This window comes from Periplaneta americana, chromosome 15, assembly GCF_040183065.1.
Source record: "Periplaneta americana isolate PAMFEO1 chromosome 15, P.americana_PAMFEO1_priV1, whole genome shotgun sequence".
NCBI classification, from domain to species: domain Eukaryota; kingdom Metazoa; phylum Arthropoda; class Insecta; order Blattodea; family Blattidae; genus Periplaneta; species Periplaneta americana.
Window position 1 is genome coordinate 21,951,986 of NC_091131.1, and position 21,560 is coordinate 21,973,545.

A 21,560-nucleotide genomic window follows, 5' to 3' on the forward strand; every position below is an offset into this window, starting at 1 on the left:
TCTAATCATTGCGCAACACAACACACTATTGCCTGAAACATGACTCATGACTGACCAGCTCACAGCTCGAGACAACTTGCAACTATGCCGGTGAAGTGTTGTAGCACCAGTTGTGAGAGGGTCATGCCAGTAACAACTTTCAAACCGATAGTTTTAAAAAGATTCTCACTGTATTATTGCCAACTGTAATTTATATGTTATAACAAAAAAATAACATAAAACTTTTCACTTGTAATTGGCTAACAAGACAACAGTAATTTGTTCGCGTAGGCTTCCGCGGCTGGTGTACATGGTGTGTGGATAAGCTTCAGGGCTTCTACCGCATTGTCTTGGTGTTAATGGCTGACGTTTCGACCGCTGTGTTGTGGCCATCTTCAGAGCAGTTGTTGGAACTGCTCTGAAGATGACCACAACACAGTGGTCGAAACGTCAGCCATTAACACCAAGACAATGCGGTAGAAGCCCTGAAGCTTATCCACACACCACAACAGTAATTTGTTTTTAGGCTGATTTCCGAAAGGGAATTGCTAATATTATCGTACCTGTGTATGTCATTTTTCCTGCCCTTTATAAACAATTTTGACTTAATTTGGTACACATACAGGGCTTTCATTTCAAATGTTCTCAGTCTAAATAACTAATTATTTAAATTGAATTCAATTTAAGCAAAAAAAAAACAGTCCATTTAGATAATGAGTGGAAAGTCTGAAACCATACTTAATTAAATTCTAAATTTCATCAGCCATCCCCACTTTGAAATTTCAAATGGCACCCCTATATTTTTATACTTAAATATGAAAGAGCATTCAATTGTTTACACACCTCATTCATTTGTTTTCGCATCTTTTGTTTTCTATCATCACCTGGCAGCCTGTATTTTTGTTATTATCAGTTGATTGTTGGATGAAAACAGTTTATTTTGTGTAATTTCCTAAATTTAATCAATAAGGATGATTTATGTTCTCTCTTGAAGGGTATACACCATTTTAAAATAACTTAATACACAAACACAACTATTACATGAAATACTCAATAAGTTTTTGTATCTTTATTCTCTTCAGTTCTAAACAAAAATAACAACAATCCAGGTTGCCAGGCGACGACAGAAAACAAAAGATGCGAAAACAAATGAATGAAGTGTATAAACAGTTGAATGTTCTTTCATATTTAGGTATAAAAATGTAGAGGTACCATTTGAAATTTTAAAGTGAGGGTGGGTGGGGGGTGAAATCTAAAATGCAATTAAGCCTGGTTTCAGACTTCCCCCTCAATATCTAAATTGACGTGTTTTTTGTTTAAATTGAATTCAATTTAAATAATTAGTTATTTAGACTGGGAAGTTTTGAAATGAAAGCCCTGTATATTACTGACCAGTGTTACTACAATGTCGCTATTAATTCTCTAAACACAGAAGAGAAAGAAACAAAAACGACGGAAAGAGGGAGAGTGGGACAGATAATGACAGCATAAAGCTGTCTTTTCTCCTTAAAGTTTAAAAAACTGCACACTGATTGTCCAACATAAATATAAAAGCTGCTCAAGGTAAGTTTCATACTGTACTTTTTCTGTGCATTTTGAAGTATAATTCTGTAAATACTTGCAGGTTGTACAAGTCAGACAATGCCCATTTTATAAATAAGAAATAAGAATCTTCATATGTTTGGTTAAATGAAGTACATTGTAATTTTGTAGCAGGATGCTTATCAATCGTATAATCACACTAACGAAATGTCCTGCAAAATATAAATGAATGAACAAACAAACAAATTAATAAATTAATAATGGTAATAGCCATTTAACGATAATTATTAAATTAAATAATAAAATAGTTAAATGTGGTTGAGCTTCTTATAATGTGAACAGAAACTACTATCTCGAAATTCTATATTTTGATAAACTTGTAATATATTGACAGATTGCTCTTTCACAGAATAATGTTGTTAGTACTTCAGTGTGAAACAGATTTCCCTTACACTTCAAATATACTTTACTTCATAATTTGGTCTTAAAATGCCATTAACGTCAATCAGTCTTCTTAATTGATGTATAACACAGTATTATTAAGTCAGGAATCGTATAAATTGTTCACAAACAACACATTCAATCACCACAAGAATAAAGGTAGTAAGGATGGCACATGTTGTAAATTCTTTAACAAGAAGGAAAAAAAATTGAAGAAGATTCTGCAGGAAGGGACGAGGGGGAAAAACAATGTTGATAATGACAGATGGGGTTGTATTCATTAAAATTCAACAATGTAGCTCATAAACTTTTGGTTGATCATCTCTACCTTTTAAATGCTAAACAGAATTGAAGTTTGTTTCCAATGAAAACTTGGAATCACTTTCTGTTCAACGCTATTATATAACTGCTGTTTCTAAAAGGATAGTTTGTACCTACAGAACACAAGTTGGGTTGTTTCATCATCATCATCTTCTGAAATTGACAGATATCTACCTAAATTCTACACAACTATGTATATATATTCTCACGTTCTTGCTTGCTATCAATAGAAACAATGATTTTTCGAACATTGTTCTTTGGCAGTGACTTTTCTCTTAAATAATTCTTTCAAAATTGTTCCATAGTTAAGGGAGAAACAATTATTAACCATATCTACATGTATCCTATATATTAAACTTTCATCATAATATAAACCCAGTTCGTTAACAGACTGTGCATGGTGCCATATGGAAAACTTCGGAAATAACTCCACATCAATAAACATTCCTAAATGGATTTAATTCATCACAGCCAGAACTGGAACAAAGGTTTGGTGTCACCCTGATTTAAACTTGTTGCCAACTGCTGGAATTCGAACCCTCATTATCATTGTGGACCCGCAAGGAAAATGTATATATATATATCACTGATTTCTGGGTATCATACACAAGGCTCTGAGATTAAGTTTGGTTGCATGCCGATTGGTCTGGAACCGGCTAGCAAGGCAGGAAGAACATCAGGAAGTAGACGTCACACTTTAAGATGCTGACGTCCTCTTGAGGACTTGGAAATCAAGTCTCAACTATAACACTTCAAGTGAAAAGAAAAAACTTATTATGGTACCACAACAATGGCATTTAAGGTTCAACTATTCTTCTGCTTTTGGGCCCCCAGAATTTAAACATTCGTAACAACATCCATAAACAGATTTCAGACTACTATGATACGATGCACAATCTTTTACAATTATCTCTAGAGAGTTTCCAATCACATTTTCACACTTTTTGCTAAAATAGGTTAGGGCTCTACTTAGTACAACATGGGAGAATGTCTTGTTATACATTTATCACGTGATTTGATTTGCAATTATATACCAAGATGAGTTCATCAAATGTAACAGCCGACAGGAGTTAGCGCACACTGCTCTTTCCCAAATTATGACAGCTTCTCCAACTCAAGCTATGTACAAAGTTAAGCACATTCTAAAGCAAATATTTTTCAAAAAATCATTTTAAAAAATCAATTACTGCAGCATTAGCTATTGATACTATACTATGCTATCTAAATATTTCTAACAAATATAATTCAAAAAAGCACCTTGTTTTCTTTTTCTAGTTTATTTTATTTTTTTTTTCCATTCCTTAAAATAAAACTGTAATACTCGTTCAATTAGGATACATCGTGTTAAGTATCACTTGAGTTAAGTTTGGTGTCTGGCCTTATTATGAAATTCAAATTTATAAATCATCAATTATGATGGAATTGAAGTGATGAATAAGATCTAATTATAGTACATGTATTAATTAATAAATACCAAACCGTGAGGTTTGGAAAATTTAATATAAAGATACAATAACAGAATACTTCTATCTAAGATATATAATTAAAAAAAAATCTATTTATTCACGTAATTTAAAATTATTATATATACTTAATTAGTAGGCTTATTACCGTTCATACTGTAAACTTAATGACACTGATACCTCAAAAACTCATCAAAGTAAGGCAATAAAACTGAAGATTATTTGAGATAAAACAAATCAACTAAATACAGGGTTTCCGAGAATGAATGACGAGGTTTTACGAGTTCACTGTGAAGCATGTATTATGTGTAATGGACTGAAGATGCTTGTGATTAGTTCAGCACAGTCCACGTCACCGTTTTTGGCGTGTGAAATAAGTAACGGGAACGTTAACTGCGAGTGTTTTACATTTGCCACTGTGAGTATGACAACTGTGTTTGGCATATAGCTGATGTGACGTGTATAGGAAGTGAACCATTCTGACCTGCACTATCAACATGCTCACAAACAGGGCACTATATATCTAGGAAATACACTAAAAATGCTGGCGCCAGCTATAACTCAACAGTTTGCTTTCACGTCATTGTTGCGTTATCTTACCAGATTTCTGTCATAAGAAGTCATTGTTGCGTAATTGTAGTCTACAATTAGGTATTCCTAAGTCAACAGTGTATGACGTCATGTGGAAGAGACTGAAATTACATCCCTATAAAATTCAGCTCTTGCATGCAATAAAACCACAGGATAAGTTGCTTAGGGCTGAATTCACTGCTATCATGCTACGAAGAATTGATTAACCAGAATTTCTAGAGAATATCCTCGTCTCTGGTGATGAACCCATGATCCATGTAAATGGTTGTGTTAATCGGCACAATTGTGTAATTTGGGGCTTGGAAAAGCCACATGTGATACACGAACACATTCGAGATTCGCTTAAGGTCAACATTTGGTGCGGCCTAATGCACAACAAGATTTTTGATCCCCTTTTTTTTTTTTTAAACAAACATCAACTCCATTGCATACATAGACATGCTACAGAATTTCATCCACACCTGTGGAGTAACGGTCAGCGCATCTGGCCGCGAAACCAGGTGGCCCAGACGGGGCAAGTTACCTGGTTGAGGTTTTTTCCGGGGTTTTTCCTCAATCCAATACGAGCAAATGCTGGGTAACTTTCGGTGCTGGACCCCGGACTCATTTCACCGGCATTATCACCTTCATTTCATTCAGACACTAAATAACCTAGATGTTGATACAGCGTCGTAAAATAACCCAACAAAATAAAATAAAAAAAAAAAGAAGCTACAGAATTTCCTATTTCCTCAAATCGAGCAAATGGAAATGGAGTTGTAAACCATCTTTCAACAAGATGGAGCACCATCCCCATTCGCAAACCATGTCTGAGAAGAGTTAAATCATTGATTTCCAGACTGATGGAATGGCAGAAATGGACCCAACTCATGGCCCGCTAGAAGTCTGGCTCTTACTCCATTAGACTTCTATCTTTGGGATTATGTCAAGAATGAGGTCTACAGTGAAAGAATTGAGAATCTCCATCACCTAAAACGAAGAATCATACAAGTAATTACAAGCATTACGCCAAATGTTCTTGTCAGAGTGTGGGCCAAAATTTAAATTTGCTTAGATGTCTGCCACACTGGTAATGGTAATCATACTGAAATTTACTAACATTACATGAAAACTGTTTGAGTTACTGAACTAATTACAACACCTTCAATCCATTACACATAGTACATGCTTTACAGTGAACTCGTAAAACCTCACCATTCATTCTTGGAAACCCTGTATATATAATTATATACTTTAGCCTATGCAAAAATAAAATCTTCACAACAAATATTCATGCCAGCTCATTCAAAGACCCCAGAATCAAGTGCATCCACTGGCAGGACCAATGAGTTGTATTAATAATTCAACAAATAACTCAAGCCCACCATGTCAATTTTTAATTAACAATGGAATAACCTCAAAGTCATCAAACATTTTAAACTGGTCTTTGTAAGTCTACAGCATATCAAGAATTCAGTGATAGGCCTCTTTCATCACATAAATGTCCTGTATTATTGTTTTCCAGAACATAATGTATTGATAAACTCTCCAAATTATTACACATAAGTGTTTATTAAAAAGAAAGTAGCTACCAGGGGCCGACTTTAAAAGTTTCGATATAAACCACTTTCATGATAACTTATCTTCTTCAAATGCACACATTTTAATTTTTACTATGTGCAATAAATATTAACAATAGAGCAGTTTACCAGTAAGATTTTGGAAAGAAGTGAAACTGTACATATGAGCAGCAATACCTTTAATCTCAAAGTAAACTGCATCCTATCAATTTAGCTCGTGAATTAGATTGATCTCCAAATTTTGTCCGAGTTCTGTTTCTCTTTACTGTGACCAAAGGTGTGTGCTGCGTGGTATGTACAAATGCACGGCCTCCTGGTAGCATCTCAGACTATCCCGGTGGTCCGTGAAGGCCTGTGGCAGCCACAGCTGTTCAGTTGCCGCCTCCAGTCTGCTTGGGCTGACTCTGCTTTCTCTGCTGCTGTAGATGCTGCGATCTTGTTTCCTGGACTGCAGCGACAAGTGTCCGTACTGCTTCTTCATGTCCCTCAAAACTGTCTGCCTTCTTCAAACTCCCCACTTCTCCTCTCAAAGACCCCAGAGCTCCTTGACTCCCAGACTGAGATGGACGGAGCTCAAAACCACCCCTAAATGCATCCGGATCCCTACAGAACTTCCCAAACCCATCACCCCTTTCGTCTGTTCCCATTCCTCTCTTTTTTGGGGGAAATGTCTCCCACGACCGCTGCTTTTGCATCAGACGTGCCTTTGCACCTTTACTACTCGTGCCGATCACGACAACAAGAGTCTTCCTATCTCCCAGATCAACAGACGAACGTCGGCTATTCACGGAAACTGTACTAAGACTCAAACTCTCACAAGAATTCTGTTTCCTTGCTTTGTCAGCAGTTCCCTCCCTGTCTTCTGTGGCATAGAACACACTGTCCTCTGTATCAGACGCTGGGTACAGCCTCACCATTTTACCCTGTTGTTCACCTCGATGCCTATGCGGCGACGTAGGTGTGCTGGCAGCTGTGCTCGGCTCCCTGTGGATCATGGCCCTCACGGCTTGCTTCGTGACGCCTCCACCCTCCGGGGCTCCCACTGGAGACGTCGTGGCTTCAGATATGCGTTGGTACTCGCTCTCCTCTGTCGCCTGCCCATCAACGCCCTTCTCTCCGACAGAGCTGGGCCGTATTACCCTGCGTCCCACCATCTCATGCAACTTCTCCTTCAGGTGGGATTCCAGTCTCTCCCTCACATCCATGCAGGCGGCAGTCCCTATGAGCTCTGAGGCCGGGATGTCCTCGTGGTGAGACTGTGGCCTGCGGGATGTGGTTGGCGGTGGGGGAGGAGGCAAGTGGTGATGGCTAGTTATGGGGCCCTGTGCCGCCATCTCGAGGCCGGGGACTGTATCAGAGCGCTCAGCAGATTCTCTAGAGCCCAAGACTTTCCCACTGATGGTATGATAAAGAGATGCGACTTTTGACGAGGAACCCTCCCTCGCAGAGGCGGCAGAACTGTAACGCTGGGCAGACGCCTCGCCTTTGCCTACAAGACACAGCCCCAGTCACAGAACACAGAACAGCAATCTTTGGTCTGACAGCAGCTGCAAGCAAGCAATTAGCTACAATGCGGCCCTTAGGTTCCTCAAGGTTTGGCAGCTTTCTACTTTCTTTGTATACATGCAGAAAATGATTTAACTACTAATTAAAACTGTACTGATATGAGATTTCTGACTTTAACAGTAGTTGTGAGTTTATGTCATGGTGCGAGCTATTTCCAATTTCTTGAAGCTTGTTACTGAGGAACACAGACAGCATCATATATAATGCAATTGTCAAGTAGCCTCAGCTAGACCTATTCTGCGAATTCCTTTATTTTGAGATTCTTTCAACTACTGCGAGGTCAGCATCTCTGACATGATAATAACTAATCAGAACTCTCAACAAAGGATTTTGAAGGCAACACTACAGTTTATTTTAAGATAACAGTACAGCATTTCCCCTGGACAAACTATGGAAAACCAATGAACGCATAGCCAGAGCAGTCATTCTCACCGAAATGCCAACCCCAGATATCATGAACATTACAGTGGGGTTTCCAAGAGAACAACTCTGACAGTTCAACAAGCACCACACAATGCCACACATTAGGCCCGTTACACATTTGAACAAATCTCGCTAGTGAGAAATGTGTAGCGAGAATGAGGCGAAGAACCCTCCTCCACACACCAAGCGAGTTCTCGTTATGATCATCTATGCACTGCTTTCATGCAGAGAGTATTTTTCTGATTGCAATAAACACTCATCGAGGGAAATAGTACAGGTTATGTACATTGTCGCACTTTACAAATGATGTACGAACTATGTTGAATCTGAATCTTCAGATGATGACGAAATGAAGTCATATGAACATATTTTGTTAATGAAAAGAAAATGAAGGTCTAAAATTAAAGCCAGAAAAATGTAGATGAGAAATTAGATTGTATCTCAGGAAGATATGGCGAGTTTTGGATTTGGATGATGTTAAGTTTAGGTGTTATTTCAGGTTGAATAGACCTCAATTTTATTTTTTGCAGTTCATGATATTATAGAGAATTCTATGCTATGTTCTGATTAAAATTGTGTAAACTGTAAAGACATACAGATACAATTTCAAATGTTATAATTAATACTATTAAAGCTCATCGAAGTAAAATATAGGCCTACATATTTTCGATATTTGTCTTCAGATTTCTTCTTTAAGTTTCGTGTTTTTATAGTTTTCATCCTGTGTATCGTAATTTTAAATATGGGTGACATCGTACAAGTTCAATAAGTTTCTCGTTGCAATTATTATCAGCCATCTTTCCTGTGTCAATAAAAACGATTCAATATATTCACCGCCACCTGTGATATTACTTCTTCTTCATCTTTTTCTACATTCAATCGTCATAAATAGTATAAATGTCATGTGTCAAGAAAATTCGCTGACCTACCGATTCTAGCGAGAAACTGGCATCGAACAAGAATCTCTTCCAGTGTGTGGACATCCGTTTGAATCCATGTTATCAATATTTGATTTTTCTTGCAATACATTTCTCGCTAGCGAGATCTCTTCAAGTGTGTAACGGCCCTTACTTGGAATATATATACTCCCTATTCTTGTGTCTAAGATAAATTTAGACGAACGCTACACTACATATGAATGTTATACTTTATGTTTTGCTCCCCAATGACTTGATTTACATCCTTCACCAAAGAATCCCCTCCTAGGATAAACATACTGTAATTATAGACCTCGTTGCTGTCTTAGAGTTGTCTTTGATGCACCATGGGACACTATCTACATAGCACCACATGATGATGGTGATTAATTAAGCAATGGTGGAATGCTGGTAGGCGAAACCTTGCTAAAACCTACCACCAACTACTCTATTTATCCACTACAGATTTCACTTGGATTCACTGAGATTCGAACCCGGGTTACTAGCCTAAAGGTACACAGACACTCCATTACATCAGACGTGGGGAGTCTTCTGGTATTCTCGAATTTGCACAGAATTCAATATTCATTGAAAAGACATAAGATGAATTTCAAAGTAAAAAAACTGATGATATTCAAGTAAGTTTAGCTCACAAGCAAACGTTCTGATAGGGGCAGATAAAAAAGTTAATTTTTTTTTCTTCTACCATGTTAATAATGTCAAAAGAAGTGCTTATACAAATTTTGGCCACTCGACCGCAATTACGAGGCCATCCAGAAAGTGATTTTCCCTGGGGCCATTTATAGAAAAAAGCACAATTGCATGGAAATATTTATTGAAACAGATACAGCAATTGTTGTGCTATTTGTCAACATATCCCCCCACTGGTATTGAGACATTTGTCATACCATGGGACCAATTTTTGTGTCGTAGAAGTCAGCGCCTCAGATCGGAACCAGCGTTTGACTGTGTCTGCACCTCTCTCTGTCGATCCCATGAAATGAGAAATGTCTCAATTCCAGTGGAAAATATGTTGAAAAATAGCTCAATAATTGCTGTGTCTGTTCTAATAAATATGTCCAATGAAATTGTGTTTTTTTTTTGTTAACAGCCCCTGGCAAACTTATTTTTTACGGCCTTGTAATTGCAGTCGAGTGGCCAAAATTTGTATAAGCGCTTCTTTTGACATTATTAACAAGGTGGAAGAAAAAAATTAACTTTTTTATCTGCCCCCATCAGAACATTTGCTTGTAAGTTTGAAATGAAACCAACATAACTGGCAGCTCAGTTCTTAACTAGTTGGGTAATCTAGTAGTAGGCCTAGTAAATGCAACTGACCAAATTATTTTTGTTTTTCATTTTAGGAAAGTGAGGTTAATGATGATAGGCAATCTGGAATCAGAATTTGGAGGAACTTAATGAAGCAATAGGGAGTTTTGTTTTAGTACGATGGGGCATGAATTCCACCTTGGCCAAATCACAATAGGTGAAACTTGAAGTTATTTGCTACAGAGTGACAGACAAGCAAAAAAAAATACATATATTCTGTCTTCTAGAGTATGAAGACAGAATTGTGACTGATGTAGACACAGTAATTAAGACAGCACTTGTCCCCATCAAAAATAACCGTGGTCACTATAAACAATCTGAATTTTCATTGGATGTGACAAATTAAATAATGATCCCTATGCCATCATTTTCATTCAGTAAATATAATATGTATACAGATCATTTGGTGGCTGAATATGCCCTGTGACTAAAATTGCCTATGCCCTGTGACTAACATGATCTCAATCCATATTCCCCTCCCCTGTAATATTTTAACAAAAGTTTTTGCAATGACAGTACAGTAGAACCTCTATTATCCGTGGTAATGAAGGGGGTGGGCTGAACGGTTAATCGAAAAAAATCGGATAATCCGTACCACAGAAAACTTTCATAAATTAAGTGCTACATAATGCAGTTTTCGTAATTTTCTCCGTGGTCATGTGTTTTAACACATTAGGTAGTGGACCAGAAGTTTTAAGTATAATAGCTCTGTCGGAAAGAGTGGGTGAAGAAAGAGGAATGCTGAAGCTGATCAGGAAGAGAAAAAGGAATTGGCTGGGTCACTGATTGAGAAGAAACTGGCTACTGAAGAATTCACTGGAAGAAATGGTGAACGAGAGAAGAGTTCGGGGCAGAACAAGATATCAAATAATAGACGGGCATTAAGATAATTGAAACATATGCGGAGACTAAGAGGAAGGCAGAAAATAGGAAAGACTGGAGAATGCTGGGTTTGCAATGACATAAAATTATGAATGAATGAATGACGGGTTTCCAAGGGTCAAGGAAACTTCCTATCATGAATTTCTGTGGAAAGATAGGAAAAGTATAGGTCTCATGTTATAGATTGAAGTAATTTATACACTTTATCCTTGTTTTTTATTAAATCTCGCACAATTGCAACTCCAATTTCGTATTCCGATGTGAGATGAACCACTTCTGGAAGACGTTTTGCAGAGAAATTAAACAGGTCACTCGAACAGTAGATCATAATGTGTAAAAACAAAGGCTTGTAATATCACTCTCTATATAAAAAAAATACATACTAATGTATTGTGCAGTACTCAATATTTTTTCTGCAACAAAAAAAAAAGGAGAGAATGACAGATGGATAATCCAACAATCGGTTAATAGGGTGATGGATAATCGGGGTTCTACTGTACTTTTGTATATTAAGATTGCAATCCTACCTTTATTATGACTCCTGTGAATAAGACAATTGAAAGTGATCTTCATATCATGTCAACATTGATTAGTCCTATGACTAATAATGCATTTTATTATCGTTTATTCAGTAAATAACAAAAATATTCCATTGAATTAATATAGAATTAGTAGCAGGTTTTGAGATACATAAAACTAACAAACAAGACATGAATATTTTTATTCTGAATGTCCCAGAATTAACATAACCCTTACAGTGGAATGACCCTGTAACAATATTGGAAGGTTACTGAAGTAATGTAAACAAAACACTGTATCGTGGTAGATTAAGATCTGAAACTTGCTCTTTCTGACCTCCACAAGAGCTATCAGAGTCGTTCTCTAGCAGTCTAGGTATAAGCCAATATGTTATACTATTGGTTGCATTACAGTACGATATTACCAACCGATAAAGATAGCTTTCTCCAACTAAATGATAACTGTAATGTATGTAATAGACTTCAGATATCAATCTGAAGATAAAACCAGTAAGGAACTCCAAAATAGTGGCAAAATTACTCTCCATAATATAGCCTAACATCCATAACCCCAACCACAAGAACTGTAATTATCACTGATTACACACAGATCACTAAATGCAAAACAGTTGATTTGTGAGAGTTCTGGTTACATAGCAAGAAGTTACATTTTCCTAATATCTCAATAAACAAGGGTAAAAACATGCTGGAGTTGTTGCCGCTACGAGTAGAACACCTCGCACCTTGCCTCAGCTAGAGCAAAGTGAAGCAGTTAACCTTGCCAAGATTCTCGCCATTTAATATGCTGAGAAAAAATTTTGTCTGCCAGTGAGTTCCCTTCAGTGAACACAACGCGATAAATATTAATTTATGGGTTGTAAGGAATACACCAGATTTGGTGAATTATATCAATTGTGTCAGCAGCTGTATGAATTTTAAGGATGTCTCAATCATCTTTCAATTATATCTTGATGCTAGCAGAACCTAACATTTACATACACAAGCAACCAATCAACTGCTGAAGAGAGGTTTGTAGTGTCTCTCATAATTAAAATTTATCTTACTTACTTACTTATGGCTTTTAAGGAACCTGGAGGTTCATTGCCATCCTCACATATGCCTCCCATCAGTCCCTATCCTAAGCAAGATTAATCCAGTCTCTACAATCATATCTCACTTCCCTCAAATCCATTTTAATATTATCCTCTCATATATGTCTCAGCCTCCCCGAAGGTCTTTTTCCCTCCGGTCTCCCAACTAACGCTCTACATGCATTTCTGGATTCCCCCATACATGCTACATGCCCTACCCATCTGGATTTAATCTTTCTAATTATGTCAGAAGAAGAATACAATGCATCCAGTTCTACATTGTGTAACTTTCTCCATTCTCCTGTAACTTCATCCCTCTCAGCCCCAAATGTTTTCCTAAGCACCTTATTCTCAAACACCCTTAACCTCTGTTCCTCTCTCAAAGTGAGAGTCCAAGTTTCACAACCATACAGAACAACCGATAATATAAATGTTTTATAAACTCTAACTTTCACCTTTTTTGAGAGCAGACTGAATGACAAAAGCTTCTCAACCAAATAATAACAGGCATTTTCCATATTTATTCTGCATTTAATTTCCTCCTGAGTGTCATTTATATTTGTTACTGTTGCTCGAAGGCATTTGAATTTCTCCATCTCTTCAAAGGATAAATTTCCAATTTTTCTGCTGTACGTTTCACTGAGACACATTTTAAGATTTACCTATTATTAGTAAAAATCTTCCATTGTCAGTCACAATAAGAAATATGAATTCTTTCATAGCCTATGTTATACAAAAGTTGTAATGTTGGCGCCTATTAACTATGCTCTTTAATAAATATTTGCTAACATTTTTTTCTGAACATCATCTTGTCAACCAGAGACAGCTTCTTCACATGTGATAACAGAGACATAAGAAGAATAATATCTTATTCATTTTTGTCCAATCCAGATGATATTTTTTTTCTCATATTAGGCCTATGTTTCTCTCTCTCTATTTCTAAAAGCTCTTTGCCTATGGAATCAGACCGCACTTGTTTTCTGTACCCTTATCAGGTGGTTTAGAGAAGGATCCTTGCTTGTACTGACAGAAGAGTGGCAAATAATTGCGGATTCAGAGGATGGATTCAGATGAGATAGATATGTCCAAATTAACGATGCTCTGGGTATCACTTGTTCAAAATTTGTATTCAGCTTCAGATTCAGAATGTATCTATTATGCTAAGATTTGTAACGCTGGTCTCATATACGAGGGGTGTTGCGAAAGTAAGTTTCATCATTTTTTTTCACACAAACTTTATTGCCAAATAAAAAATACACCATGACATCATGAACTATAGTCACCACTGACATTTATTGTAGCATGCAATCAGTTTGAAGAAACCACTCTGGTAAAACGCGGTGCCCTGCGATGCAAGGAATTATCGAACAGCCTGCTCCACCTCAGATGAGTGCCGAGAAACCTGACCTCGGATCACAAGAGTGCAAGAATGGGAATCAGCCTCGATCACACGATGCGGTATGCGCGAGAGGGAAATGAGTTCCTGTTCAGAGTCGTCACAGGCGATGAAACATGGGTGCACCACTTTACCCCAAAAACCAAGGCCACCTCAATGACGTGGAAGCATCCCACTTCACCAGTGACGAAAAAATTCAGTGACATCCTCTGCAGGAAGGTTATGGCCACAGTGTTCTGGGACGCAAAAGGTGTCATTCTCCTGGATTTCCTCCATGAAGGGACCATCAATGCGGCACGCTACTGCAACACCCTCACCAAACTCAGATCCGCCATTCCACAAAAGAGACCAGGGCTCTTGAGTGAAGGTGTTGTGCTCTTGAACGACAACGCAAGACCACACACACAGCAAGACTCACACAAGATCACATTCGTCACTTCGGATGGGAGAGATTGGGTCATCCGGCCTACAACCCCGATCTTGCCCCATCGGATTTTCACTTGTTCCCTGCATTGAAAGCCGCACTTTCGGGACGTCACTTCCAAAACAATAATGAGGTGAGCAGGCTGTTCGACAATTTCTTGCATCGCAGGGCACCGAGTTTTACCAAAGTGGTTTCTTCAAACTGATTGCACGCTATGACAAATGTCTCAATGTCGGTGGCGACTATGTCGAAAAATAGTGCAAGGTTTATAGTTCATGATGTCATGGTGTATTTTTTATTTGGCAATAAAGTTTGTGTGAAAAAAAATTATGAAACTTACTTTTGCAACACCCCTCGTAGGAGGCCTCATAAAAATTTCACTATTAATTGCTCCTTGCCCATGACTACAAAGCTGCATGACAATAAAATTAATAGCAAATACACAGCCAACAATATCACAACTGTGGATTAGACCGAGAAGACGGTTGGAGAGAATAAAGATGCGTCGTTGCGACAACCGACAAATTAGAATGCTAGTTTCAGGCAGCTTTCAGGCAATTTACAATTCATTTTAATATATCAATATGCCTGGTACATTATTAATAAGTATTTAATGAATTTCAATCTTAAGTTATATAAACTTGCAAATGTTCTCTTAAAACCTCCAACACATCAACACCAGTACACACAAATTTATAGAACTTCTTCATTTATACTTCAGTAAACCTGAGAACACGTAATAGGATGTCATCACATCAGAGTAGCCATTTCAAAGTCAATGACCTTTAAGTGAAACAATTACAAAACACACAACATCAACTACGAAAACTATCTTGAACTTACGACAATTCCCAGCCATGATTACTCTAAATATTTTATTATCTTCATTATAAAAATTTAAATTTTAACTTTGACTAATTTAATCACTGTATATCAATTGTAAAGTAGTCATCAACGTCAAACAACATTCATTCAAATGCCAACGGCCTCTCTAAGCGAAATAATTACAAAACACAAGAACATTAACTACGCATACTATCTTGTAACTTACGACAACTTTCAGCCATGATTACTTTAAATATTTTATTATCATCATTTTAAATTTTAACATTGACAAATTTTAAACATTGTATATTAATTGTAACATGAGCTATATGTATAAAATAAAATATTCGTCCAGTCTAAGTTCAAATTCAAAGATTATCTCAATATTCATCCTGTTTCATGTTATATCTACATAAAGCTCATGAATTTCATGTACCATACATATTGTTCTCTATTTTCCTTGTTATTTGCATAATATGTTATCATAGGTCCAGATAATATGTTTTGTTATATCTGAAGATGCCCTAAACGGCGAAAACGTTCATATATTGTTATTAAATAGCAAATAAACATTTGCAAGTTTATATGCCTTAAGATTGAAATTCATTAAATACTTATTAATAGCTTTCAGGCAGCCGCATCCTGAAAAATCAAACAGTTTGCTCCCCTCTAAATGACGCAGTGCATGGCAAAGTGATCGACTTCAACATATTTTTACCCAATATGTATTGTTGGTTTGTTTCCTAATTGCCACACAGCAAGATGCGTGGCGTGGTTTGCGGCGAAGTGAACTACTCCAGCATGTTTTTACACTAAGATTCTAAGAACGACATACTTCCAGATTATATTACAACATACATAATAAAATAAATATGATTTCTGTATTTCACATTTATTACAGTATAAATATACATTACATAGGCAGTGTGATACACATTTCTTTCCACATTTCTAACTTAATTGTAAATGCAGCTCTGGAACTTACTTGTTCTGAAAGTGGCACTCTTTCCCGGTACTGTTGTCTGAGCTTTGGCTTCATCTGCTTGCATTCCTGGTGCTAACTTCGCTCGTCCATCAACTACAGCTGATCCACTGCTACCACGCCCATCTGATTTGCTTCTTTCCCGTCCAAGTAACACCCTTGCTTCTTCTTGCACAGGAGATTTTTTACGATCTTCTTTCGTACGGACCTGTCCATTTAACAAAGAAGTTATGCAGATATGTCCCATCTGGGCATTTTGAATGACTGGGACTCATATAATAGTCATTTGGGACAATTCAGGACCTTAAAGGAAAGACAGATACACATAATGACAAAAATAGCTTAATAATAACGATACTAGCCTCCTCGTGAATAAATATACTGACTGACAAAAAAAAAAAAAGAGTATAATTTCAATTTTTAAATAAATATAATATTTTTATAGCTTATGCTTTATTTAGAATAGCAATGGCCAAGGAAGCTTTTAATAGAAGAAGAGCATCTTCTGTGGAGCTCTGGAAAAAGAACTAAGGAAGAGACTATAATCTTTTCGTTGTAAGAAAAATCCTAATATAAACAATAGCACGTAACTGAAGTGAGGCTTCATTGGCCGCTGTTTGGCGCCATAGATTCTCAGAACGTGTTCCCGCCTACTGTTGTTGTTGTTGTTGTTATCTAATGTCGGGCTTTGGCAACGAAGCCATTAGCATTCTTGCTCTCCAATATTTCTCTGTGGTGGATCCATCAGGTAGAACTTCCCAGGTTATGAGATGATCTTCAGTCATTTCTTCTTCTTTGTTGCATAGAGGGCAATTTGGATTTGTGTAAATTCCTATTTTATTCAAGTGTTTGGCCAAATAATCGTGTTCTGTAAGCAGTCTGAATTTTGCTACTGCAGATTTACGTGGGATTTCTGGAATAATTTCTGTTTTTTTTTTTTTATTAAAATGCTCCATTTTTTATCTTTGGCTTTGGTACATAGTGCCTGGTTTTCGTTGATTTTATATTTATTTTTAATTAGTCTTTCGATGGATGTAAAAGGTAGGCTTGTATTTGTATTCTGAATTAAATTGGATCCTTTTTTGGCAAGAAAGTCAGCAGTTTCATTTCCAGCAATTCCGCAATGTGCAGGTATCCATTGCAATTGAATTCTTTTCTGTAGTTTTTGAAGTTGTTGGATCATTTTCTGACATTCTTTAATTTGGATTGACATCATTTTATATGAATTTATTGCATATAATGCTGCTTTAGAATCAGAGAGAATGACAGCATTTTGAAATTTATCTATTCTGTATATTCCTGCCTACTGTTGTACATTCTATTTCATGTTAAACATTTCCCGTTACTCGTCAAGTAGGCCTAACCTCACTACTATGCATTCATTTGCTTAGGAAACATTTACTTTATAATTACTGTAATTAAAACTCACATAATGTATGATATACATTTAAGACTATTTGTTTTTCTCTGCTTTTGAGAGGGTTTCCACTCTTATGTTTAATAACCACACACACCGAGGATGCAGAAGCCATACTTCAGTACCACGTGCTTACGTGAACAACTACGAGCTCAAGTAACGCCAGCTTGTTACAAGAACAGACTACCTAGGTATTACTGTTTGTATTCATCCGCATTCATAGTACGTAACAAAATATAAAAGTAGCTTTTCTTTTACATATCGTTTTACATATGAGTGAAGTTATATGTTTCATTGTATTTAACAAATAGAATTCAATTTTTTATTTTCAAATAATACAAGATAATAGTTTCCAAATACGGACTATATTTTCCTGCGTCATGTGAGTGTTTCGATTGTGAGCCAATCACGAGTATGACAGCAACGTGCTTGTGTTTACATTAGGATTTTTCTTACAGTGAAAACAGTATAGTGTAGTGATTTGTATGGAGTGTGGCATTGTATGCGGCAGAAACATGGACATTACAACGAAGTGAAGAGAAGTGAATAGAAGCATTTGAAATGTGGATATGGAGAAGAATGGAATGTGTGACGTGAACAGACAGAATAAAAAATGAAGCTGTGTTGAAAGAAGTGGGTGAAGAATGAATGATGCTGAAACTGATCAAGAAGAGAAAAAGGAATAGGTTCAGCCACTGGCTAAGAAGAAAAGAAATTGCCTACTGAAGAATGCACTGGAAGGAACAGTGAATGGGAGAAGAGTTTGGGGCAGAAGGAATCAGACGATAGACGACATTATCATCCCACTGTGGAATCCTGGGAAACGAGAATGCGGATGCTTTAGCAAAGAAGGGCAGCACTGTTACTTACAGACCTGTTACTAAATCTACGTATTACTCTGTGAAAAGATTTATTAAATCTACATACTTAGACTTCAACAAACAAAATTTGATAACACAATCTCAAGGGAAAAAATGGAACTCTCTGCATCATAATCCACAGTTAATTCCCGATTTACCACGAAAATAGTCTGTAGCTGCATTTAGATTGGCAACAGGCCATGATTGTTTGGCCAAACACCTGCATATAATTGGAATATATCAATCCCCTAACTGCCCATTGTGCAACTCAAACCAAGAAATGGATTCGGAACACCTCAAAATCTGTGCTTCAGTGGCTGACCATGATAATATCTTTGAAAAATATTGGAGTGCAAGAGGTCAAATGACTTTATTGTCAAACACCTGGCATTAGAAAACAACATATATGGATCACATGTGACAAAGAGGAAGTCAGAAAATAGGAAAGATTGGAGAAAGCTGGGTTTGCAATGAAAGACCTGCCTTTGGGCAGAACACTGAAATGAATGAATGAATGAGTGAATGAATGAATGAATGAATGAATGCTTTATTTTTCCTAGTCTCACAAAGGCTTATTGTAAAATGAAGTTAACATCTGCAGAATCCTGCGAAATTCATTCCCATGACTAAAATCTTTTTTGTTTGCAGTTCATTTTTAAGTTCTAAAATACTACTGAAGCTTTCCTGGCGATGTGATAATTCGAAATTTTCTCGGGCTTCCAGCCAGGTCATAAGTTGGTGATCCACTGACGTTTCGAGGATGTTCATCTTCCTCATCTTCAGGGTTAAATGATATTTCTCGACGCCCAGACGACAGGCAGTCATCAGCGGAGGACACCGAGCCCATCGTGAGATCCGCGGCCAATCAGTCAAAAAGCACAAAGCAAGACGACACGTCAGCCGCGGTCCGCACCAATAGGAGCCAATCAGCGCACAGCTCCTCAGCTGACTCCTCTCTCTGGCACTATAAATCAAGGAGCTGGGTACCCCTAGATATCATTTAACCCTGAAGATGAGGAAGATGAACATCCTCGAAACGTCGGTGGATCATCAACTTATGACCTGGCTGGAAGCCCGAGAAAATTTCGAATTCTAAAATACTGTAATTTATGCAATGCAATGGAATGGAATGGAATTGGAATGGAATTTATGGGAGGAGGGCACTATGGTACAGCATTGGGATCTATTACAATCTATTGTGCTAACCCTCAAGATAGGCACATTCCCAAACCCACAATGGCTGATTACACTAAGGTTTGCAGCACACCCAGGTTCCAAGCAGTCGACCTCCCCCCATCCTCCGTCCCTGTCCCTAGGCCAGCCCACTCTGTAAGTCACCAGTCAGCGATTGGAGAACACTATGGAATTATGACAAAATGGAGAAATTGTGACGGAATGTTGCTGATGCCTAATATGGAGAAAAATGTGAGAAAAACCCCACCTGCGACCTTGCCTGCCACAAGTGTCACTATGTTTTTTTCAACGACTGACTTGACTGGGACTCGAACCCAGGCCGCCTGCGTGACAGGCTGGAGGTCTGACCTCTCAGGTACAGCAGGAGTGTATAATTTATGCAAAGTTTCAAGTAATGTCTTTCACAGAGCTATGGCTTTCTTTAACACATTATGACAAGGAAATGTCACTGTGCACTTAATCTTGCCCTAATATTGGGTGTTACCACCTCTGGCAGTGATGACAGCCTCCAATTGTCACAGAATGCTGAGCACCAGGTCTTGAGGGTTGAGGTTCCATTCCTCCTGCAATGCTGCGCGCATTTCATTAAGGGTGTAAGTAGCGACATCCAACACTTTGGCCGGGCATATCCCACAAGTGTTCACTATGATTTAAGTCTGGGCTGTAAATTGACCAATTCAGAGCTGGTATCCTGATGTTGCGAAGGTAAATCCATCCTGCTACTTCTATTTGCTATACCATTAAGGGCCGATATTATAAATGCCATTTAAACCTTACATTTAGTTTAAACTGAAGTTTTTCGTTCTGCTTCGTAATATAAACCTTAACTACCAGTTAATCTTGAGTTTAACTTGATCAACAGTTCTCTGCCATTTAAACTGTAGTTCAAGGCTCAACAGTGCAAGATGGCGGTTCCTGCAATACACATGGATATTGCAGATGTTTTCCAAGAACTTATGAGTGATCTCGTGAGTGATCAATATTACTGAACGACCACAGAGGCCAAGAATTTTTCGAAATAGAGTGCACCACTTTGAAATACACATAAATGAACATAAGTTTTAAAACAGATTGAGGTTTTCGAAGCAGACAGTTCTAACCTTCAGAGTTAGGCTTATAATCCTAACCATGTTTCGAAAAATTGAAACTCGGATACAATATGTAACAGAAAAATGAGAAAGTGCAAAAATATGTATTTTAGGGTTTGAATTTAAAGATTATTTGAAAAGATAAATGATTTCTTTTTTATTTTTGAAAACATTCTGTTGAATCTCTGCATCAGTTACTAGTTGCGCTGCACTATTTTTCCTCTGGTAGTAGACATACTGAAAATGATGGAAGATTTCGGAGGTGTCTGTAAATCTACTATAAATCTATTGCGTATTGTACTGTGTGTGGCAGACAGTCTCCTAGTAAGATTTACAATGGGGCCTGATTTATAAACACACTAATAATATTACCTAATTTTACTAGATTGGTAAAAATAATTTTATTGTTTGACTGAATTCTATTTCATAAATATTCTAGACAACACATAAAATACGCACACTAATATTATTACTTCATTACTCAGTTGATTCTGTATGGAGTTACCTCGTTGATGGTCATGCAAGGTTTAGTTTGGTTGCATTGTGTTTGGGAGTATAACGTTGGTAGCCAGCGTTAAAAAACTATTTGAGGTTAAGTCTGACAAGCATACTGAAGTACGCGGTATTGGTCCTCTTTAGGTTTTTTTATGATACTCTCTGATATCGAAGAACAAAGATGTTTCTTAATGAAGATTCTCTATGAGCATCGGCTATTTTAAATCAATAATAGAATTAAACAGTTGCAATGTTCT

At 37.3% G+C, this 21,560-nt stretch overlaps 1 protein-coding gene across 8 annotated transcripts in view; it reads right to left on the minus strand.

The window, feature by feature from the left end:
- Positions 1-419: 419 nt before the first annotated feature.
- Positions 420-21,560, minus strand: part of LOC138714721 (RING finger protein 207-like) — an 87,232-nt gene continuing 66,091 nt past the window's right edge. For 7 of the 8 annotated variants that reach the window (XM_069846799.1, XM_069846805.1, XM_069846803.1 and 4 more), the window contains 2 exons: positions 16,253-16,457; positions 420-7,385 (listed from right to left, as the gene is read on the minus strand). In XM_069846799.1, the coding sequence (XP_069702900.1) occupies positions 6,268-7,385; positions 16,253-16,457 (1,323 nt within the window). In that variant the 3' untranslated portion in view covers positions 420-6,267. The remainder of the gene's footprint in view (positions 7,386-16,252; positions 16,458-21,560) is intronic. The other variant, XM_069846801.1, reaches the window with a different exon arrangement.